We start from the raw sequence: 7,972 nt of genomic DNA, 5'->3' as shown, positions 1-7,972 counted from the left end.
CTCTTCTGGTGTCTTTAGACTTCCAAATCAGTACTGGGAAGGTGCCAGCCCTGGAGCCGGTGGCCTCCCTGAGTGGTGAAGGGATGCATACCGAGTCTGGCTTGATTGAATTCTTTCTGTGTGCATTTCAGTCTCAAGGAATAATTCAACACATGTCTCGGAAAGTTACACATAAAAGATAACTCATCTGGAATGATTGTTTTTTCCCTCTGGTCAGCTTGGGAGCGTCCTCACAGAGTGTCTGTCCTGTCACTGCAGCCCCCAAAAGGGCTGCCCTCTGCCTTCTCTTGGTGGTGCCCGGCCCCAGCCTTGTCCCTTCAGCGCCATTGTCGTTTGCACCCGCAGGCCATGCACTTGGTGTACCGAGCCCTGGAGAAGGAGCCCGTGCCCTCCGCCCTGCCCCCGTCCCTCATCCCCCCCTCCAAGAGAAAGAAGACTGTGTTCCCTGGCGCCGTCCCTGTCCTGCCCGCCAGCCCCCCACCAAAAGACAGCCTCCGCTCCACGCCATCCCACGGCAGCGTCAGCAGCCTCAACAGCACAGGGAGCCTGTCCCCCAAGCACAGCCTCAAGCAAACACAGGTATGGAGCCCTCAGTGGGCACAGTCCCCTCTCAGAGCACATTAGGATGTTTCTTGGGAGTTCTTAACATGCAACCCCAGAGCGGTCAAGCTTGTGATGAAATGTTTTTAAAAAATATTTGCAGCCAGGCGCAGTGGCTCACGCCTGTAATCCTAGCACTTTGGGAGGCCGATGTGGGCAGGTCTCGAGGTCAGGAGATCGAGACCATCCTGGCCAACATGGTGAAACCCCGCCTCTACTGAAAATACAAAAAATAATTAGCTGGGCGTGGTGGTGCGCACCTGTAATCCTAGCCACCGGGAAGCTGAGGCGGGAGAATCACTTGAACCTGGGACACGGAGGTTGCAGTGAGCTGAGATCGCGCCACTGTACTCCAGCCCGGGCAACAAGAGCGAAACTCCATCTCAAAAAAAAAAAAGTATTCGTTTATCTCATTATTTCAATAGAGATGAGGTCTCTCCATGTTACCCAGGCTGGTCTTGAACTCCTTGGCTCAAGTGATCCTCCTGCCTCGGCCTCCCAAAGTGCTGGGATTACAGGTGTGAGCCACTGTGCCCAGCCTGTGTCTGCAGAGCTCTTGCCAAGAGTTCTTATTAAGTATTGAAGGTCAGGTTGGGGAGGTGCTTTACTGGCAAGGAAGCTAGTGGGGCCAAACTCACTGGCAGGCACAGGTCACCCAGCTTCATAACCCGCCTCTCTGGTGATCTTCTGGTGGTTTTCTCGAGACCCTCTGACTAGACTGGTTTTACCAGTGGCCCCTGTTGGGGTGGGGTGGGAGGGTATAGCTCCTGCCCCGAGGACGTCACTGGTAGGATCACAGTCATGAAAACCAGCATTTCTGGGGGCCTACAGTTCACATGCTCCCTGCACTCCACCTTCCTCATCTCCAGGCCAGCAACACTCTTGTCTGGGGCCCCCAAGGGCCACCCGATTTTGCCCTCATGCCAGGTTTGAGTGAAGCCACTTCCAGCCACCAGGGTCTGATCTGCTTCCCTTGGGACCTGTGACTGCTGAGCTGGCCTTAAAGCCCAGCCCTCACTGGGAGAGCCAGCTCCACGGGCAAGGCTGCCCCGTGTTGGGTTTACAGCCAAGTTCGCACCAGAATCTTGCTGCTGACCTACCCTGAGGCCCCAGAAATCAGGCAGTGAGTTCCTTTTGTTTGTCCAGCAAATATTATTAGGACTCTTGTCATCCCAGAGCCGCAATTTCATACGTAATTTCTTCTTTGGACCCGTGGGACACAGAACCCCCCTTGTTTCTATGTCCTGCCACAGCTCAGCTTGTCTGACTCCCATTACCTCTTTGTGATCCCTGGCTTCTGAGGTTAGCTTGCTGTAGCCCCTTGACTTAAAGGCAGCAAGCCCATTTCTTATTAGAATTCATTTGTTGGCATCTTTATGTCCACCAGACTTGAGGCAGCTCACAAAATTTACATAGTACAATGCCAACAAGTAAAAGTCAGGTTGCTCTTGCCATCTGAACTCTCATCATTTGAATTAGATCTACAGATTTTTTTTTTTTTTTAAATATATAAGAGACAGGATCTTGCTCTGCTGCCCCGGCTGGAGTGCAATGGGGCAATCACGGCTCACTGCTATCTCAACCTCCTGGGCTCAAGTGATCCTTCCACCTCAGCCTCCCCAGTAGCTGGGACAGGCGGATGCCACCACGCGTAGCTAATTTTATTTATTTATTTATTTATTTTGTAGAGATGGGGTCTTGCTGTGTTATGCTGGCTGGTCTTGAACTCCTGGGCTTGCGGGATCCTTTTGCCTTGGCCTCCCAAAGTGCTGGGATTACAGGCAGGAGCACTGTGCCTGGCCTAGCTCCATAGATTTTGATAAATTGTTTGATCAAGTCCTTGCTGTACTTCATCACACATACTTGCTACATGAAACCCCTGAACTAAGCTGATCTGGGTCACATGGTATCCCTTGTTTCCCGAGCTTGCTTTCTGAATTCCCCGAGTTGATATCAGGAGCCCGTTAGATTTGGACATCACAGGAGACTTGTTCATGAAGAGTAAATGAGTTTAACCATTGTTTCCCAGTCTTGACCAGGAGTCCCTTCTCCCCAATCCTATGGACATCTTTGGGTTGTCAACACTGTGATAACTCTTTGAGAAATCCTTTTTTTTTTTTCCCCCAAGACAGAGTCTTGCTCTGTCGCCCAGGCTAGAATGCAGTGGCACAATCTCAGCTCACTGCAACCTCCACCTCCCAGGTTCAAACAATTCTCCCACCTCAGCCTCCTGAGTAACTGGGATTACAGGTGCCCACCACCACACCTGGCTAATTTTTCATGTTTTTAGTAAGTAGGGTTTCACCATGTTGGCCAAGCTGGTCTCAAACTCCTGGCCTCAGGTTGTCTACCCACCTTGGCCTCCCAAAGTGTTAGGATTGTAGGCGTGAGCCACCGCTCCCGGCCTAAGAAATCCTTTCATAACTAAGAGGAATGACTTTGAGTGGCAGTTTCAGGCATCATGGCATTCGTTGAAGGTGAGGAGTGGGTTGCAGCTTTTTGTACAGTTGATGTGTGGAGGAGGAACAATCGATCCCTCCAGCCACATTTGCCTGTCCTTTTTCTCTCCACTTCCTCATCATCTAGATAATTCAATCAGGTATTGATTCTCATTGCTATTACGAGATTGTTTAAAAGGAGTGATTTGTATAAATATTAGTTAAAAGAAAAAAAAACGGGAAGAGGAAAAGCATGTCTAAAGTTCAGGACACAGATGCTGTGAACTGTGGTGTGGTGGGTTTGTTGAAGGCCCGCGGTAATGCAGGCGGAGTGGGCCACGGAAGAGGCCTGCCCGAGTGCCTGAGGGGCCTCGATGCCTCTGAACCAGGAGGTGACCGGGCCCTGGTTGACCCATGATGGCGTTTGCCTCTCTCAAGTTAACTGAGCCGGCGGTGAGAGGGGCCACAGGTGCAGCAGGTGGCCCAGCCCCGGGGCTGTGAACCTCAAGCTGCACTGGGCTCGTGGCTCCGTCTGCCCTGGCGGGGTTGGGAGTGCATGAATGTTGGCGGGGCCTCGTGGGTGGCGGCCCTCTTGGATAATGGGGTCTCATTTGTTACCTGTAAGTGGTGTGTCTGCACTGACAGCTTGGGGGTATCTGTTGTCTCAGGAGCGGGGTCAGGGACATAGAAGAGTGGTCTACAGAGTCCTGGGATGGGACACTTTGGCTGCCTGTAGGGCAGCCTCTGGGGGACGAAGAGTGGGAGGACCAGGGAGGCTGGCATGTGGCAGGGCCGGCTCTCCGGGGACAGTCCTTCCAAGTGGGTGCTCAGGGGGATCTTTCCTGGCATGTTTGAACCCATCCCCTGAAGATCACAGCCTCCCTCACGCCCTAGGTGGCAGGGTAGATGGACAAGCAGAGCGGGTGATGGGGTGGAGAGAGGTACAGACTGGCATCTGGGTGAGCTTCACAGAGCCAGCCTCAACCTGTCTCAGCCTCAGTTTAGCCAGTTACAGAACGAGGATCTCATCTGCCCTCAGCTCATGGAAGTGAGGAGAGTTTGATGCCAAATGTGCATGGAAGTGCTTTAATCGCCCCATCATCAAAAAGCATGTGTCTGGGGGTCATAAAAAGCTTCCAGATTAACTGTTTTGCCAAAAACTGTTTCAGCCAACAGTGAACTGGGTGGTGCCGGTGGCAGACAAGATGCGATTTGATGAGATATTCCTGAAGACCGATCTGGACCTGGACGGCTACGTGAGTGGCCAGGAGGTGAAGGAGATCTTCATGCACTCGGGCCTCACCCAGAACCTTCTAGCACACATATGGTGAGGCCGGACGAGTGGCAGTCGTGGCTGTGGGTTGCTCCAGGGGGCCTATGGGTGAAGACTGTGGAGGGTGGTGGTCAGGGGGCCCCTTCCAGCTTGTCACAGGCTTCCACTGTGTCTGGTGTCCTTTATTCTCACCGGCCTGACAGAGGCTGAGCAATGTGCATGTGCCAAGGCTTGAAGCCCATGCTCCATGCTGGTCAGTTCACTGTCTTCCAGTAGGAGGGCCCTCTGGCCCCTCTCAAGAGCTCCCAGGCCATCTGCTCACACAGCTGGGCCCTGTTCTTGCTGGCCATGATACTGGTTCTAGCAGGAGGCCTGGCCTTTGCCACAGCTGCCTTCCGGAGGTGTGGGCAGCAGGGTCTTGGAGCCTCTAGCAGAATGGCCTAGGGGGTGGTGACGGGGATGGGGGCTACAGCAGCCTCCTGTGGGAGGCCCTGCTCTGGAAAGGCCAGTGCTTTGGCTCCCGGCAGGCGGGTGAGCACAGGGAGACCCTTTCTGCACCTCAGAGCCCAGTTGAGGAGTCGGCCTCACCCCCACTTTCCCCCAGGGCTGGACACAGCCTACTTTATAGGGCTGGGGCACTTCTCTTGCCACTGGCCAGGGCTGAAGTCACTTTTGAGCTTGTTGCTCAGAACTTTGCGGCCTTAGAGAAGGCTTCACTTGGAAGCTATCAAAAGGAGAGAATTGTTGGATAATTCTCAAGAGGCAAATCCCTCCAAGTAGAGCAGTGAAATTCAGGATGTTACTTAGTGGCTTGGGGGAAATGACTGTCCTTAGTGGTAATTCACAGATGTCCATACTGTGAGGTGGGAGCCTGAGAACCAGCTGTCACAGAGTCATCACCCAAACGGCCAAGCCACCTCCGACTGGCTAGGGACAATGGGTCTCACCTGCCTCGGATCCACTGTCCCTTTTAGAAACCACAAAAACAGTGTCCCCTTTAACTCTGAAACCAACATACACACAATTCCTGGTTAGTGCCCTGACACCCTGACTGTCATGTCCAGGGGGCAGTAGAGGGAAAGTAATTTATAATGCATGCTGCAATTGGTACATGATGTAACGACATGGAAATGACACAGGAAATCATGAATCCACCTGGATCAAAAGAAGGAACTCAGAGGTCATTCCATGCAGGCAGCAAAGGGAAAGGAAAGGATAATTGGGCTCTTGAATAAACAACCACAAGGAAAGATGTGTCTGTGGGTGCCCGGGGCGGGGCCATGACCCAGTGTAGACGACACACCTCCTAGGAGGGACTGGAAGGAGGGGGAGCATGAAGATGGAGGCTTTGTCCCTGCGATGGCCGCCACCATACAGGTCAGCAGAGCAGGATGTGGTGTCAGAGCCGGATGGCCGCCGACTGAGCCACCCCCAAGCCCTTTTTCTCTCAGAACCCTCCACAGGTGGGCCTCGGACCCCATGCTCCTTGAGAGATGGCCGGAGCAGAGAAGGGACGGGAGTGGAGAGGCAGCTGCAGCCCATGAGCAGGCTGGGGCCCGCAGGGGTAGACTGGGGAGAGATAGTGGCAGTGTGAAATCGTCAGGGCCTCCAACTGTGGGGACAACTAGGCATTTTAAAGCAGCCTTTATCAGCGATGTTCCTTGAAATCTGCTCATTCTCCGCAACTCTGTTCACGCACCGCATTTGGGCATAAATAAGTCTGTTAGTACTGTCCCAGCTCTCTTTGGTAGAGGGGGGAGCTTCTGCCATAACGGCTTCTGCCATAACTGCACACGAGGTGGGAAAGGAGGTCCCATGTTGAGAGGGTGGCATGGGTGAGGGAAGACATTTTTCACAGACCCCAAGGCCTTATCCTTGATCAACAAGGGTCCTTTCCTTCCTTTCCTGGCTGGTTCCCCCGCCTTTTTTTTTTTTTTTTGAGACAGAGACTCACTCTGTTGCCCAGGCTGGAGTGCATTGGTGCGATCTCTGCTCACTGCAACTTCCGCCTCCCAGGTTCAAGTGATTCTTGTGCCTCAGCCTCCTGAGCAGCTGGGATTACAGGCCACCATGCTCGGCTAATTTTTGTATTTTTAGTAGAGACGGGATTTCCCCATGTTGGCCAAGCTGGTCTCGAACTCCTGACCTCAGGTGATCCGCCCACTTTGGCTCCCAAAGTGCTGGGATTACAGGCGTGAGCCACCATGACCGGCCCTGGCTGGCTCCTTGATTATGAGTGTCAGGGAGCCTGTCACCTCAGTTCCATGGAACCACTGTGTGCTGCTATTCAAATGCTGCCTTGGCCTATCTTTCAGGACATCCAAGAGCCATGTGGGCAGAGGATGCTTAGTTGTGGGGGACTGTCCTGTGCATTGCAGCCATGCCCCTGTGGCAGCCTCATTTGGGCACAAGAGGAGTGTTTTAGTCCATTGGGCTGCTGTGACAAACTGCCACAGACAGAGTGGCTTAGAAACAGACGTTTCTCACAGCTCTGCAGGATGGGAGTCCGTGATCCAGGCACTGGCAGATCCAGTGTCTTGTGAGGGCTCACTGCCTAGTTTGTAGATGGCCGCCTGCTCGCTGTGTCCTCACATGGCAAAAGAAGCAGAGAGAGCCTTCTGGAGCCTTTTTAATAAGGGCACTAATCCCACTTATGAGGCTCCACCCTCATGACCTCATCGCCCCCCAGAGGCCCCATCTCCCAACACCATCCCATTGAGGGGTAGGATTTGGACATAGGAATCTGGGGGGACATAAACATTCTGTTCATAACAAGGAAAGAGAGTCATTGCTGATTCTTCCTTCATCATGATGACACCCCAAAGTGCTGCTGTCACCCCCATTGAAGGCCAGTGACCGGGGCCATTCAGATGACCCAGAGCCGCGTGTGGATGCTTGGTCTCCACACCCATTTCCACGGAAGGGCTGGTCTACTCCACGCATGCGGCATCAGAACCTGCCCCACACACGAGATAAACCAAAGGAAGAGGCAGCTGCATCTCTTAGCCCTAGTGAGGTTTCCCAAGGGGTCGGCTCCTCAGCCCAGGGGCAGGGGCTCAGGGTTCTCCAGCCCCAACAGCCCTCCTCGGTTGGGGGACGCTGGGAGTGGGAAACCCCCGGGCCACTTTCTGGGAAGGAGATGTGAAGTAGGAAAGGAGCTGGGGCTTGCCACTGTGCCCTGCCATTGTTTTCGTCACTGTGATTTTTGAAAAGCATGGGATCGGTGACTTGTGTTCAGGCTGAGTCGGAGCCTGTGATGTGTAATTAGCATCCCCACGTTTCTCCCAGGGCCCTGGCCGATACGAGGCAAACGGGGAAGTTAAGCAAAGACCAATTCGCGTTAGCTATGTATTTCATTCAGCAGAAGGTCAGTAAAGGCATCGACCCCCCTCAAGTCCTCTCGCCAGACATGGTCCCGCCCTCAGAGAGAGGCACGCCCGGCCCGGTGAGTGCTGGTCACGCCCGGGGGGTATTCACATCCCTTCCCGCCGCCTGCCACCAGGTGGCACTGGTGGCACACAGCCCACAATTGGTGGTGGGTGCTGCCTGTGGTCCCTTCCTTCCCCAGTAGGGGCCCCTGGGAGGGTGGCTTGGCTGCCCAGGTATTTCCCCAGGCGGGGGCTGGCACTTTGGCTACCTCACCCTGTGTACTAACAGGACA

At 53.9% G+C, this 7,972-nt stretch overlaps 1 protein-coding gene across 1 annotated transcript in view; it reads left to right on the top strand.

Annotated features, from left to right (window-relative positions):
* EPS15L1 (epidermal growth factor receptor pathway substrate 15-like 1) overlaps positions 1-7,972 on the top strand; it is an 86,171-nt gene that overhangs the window by 3,451 nt on the left and 74,748 nt on the right. The window contains exons 3-5 of the mRNA XM_011980630.1: positions 346-579; positions 4,208-4,365; positions 7,600-7,846. Of these exons, the coding sequence (XP_011836020.1) occupies positions 346-579; positions 4,208-4,365; positions 7,600-7,846 (639 nt within the window). The remainder of the gene's footprint in view (positions 1-345; positions 580-4,207; positions 4,366-7,599; positions 7,847-7,972) is intronic.

This window comes from Mandrillus leucophaeus, unplaced genomic scaffold (assembly GCF_000951045.1).
Source record: "Mandrillus leucophaeus isolate KB7577 unplaced genomic scaffold, Mleu.le_1.0 Scaffold215, whole genome shotgun sequence".
Taxonomy (NCBI): Eukaryota; Metazoa; Chordata; class Mammalia; order Primates; family Cercopithecidae; genus Mandrillus; species Mandrillus leucophaeus.
The sequence above is the reverse complement of the archived record's forward strand: the minus strand, read 5'-3'. Positions and strand labels throughout refer to the sequence as shown.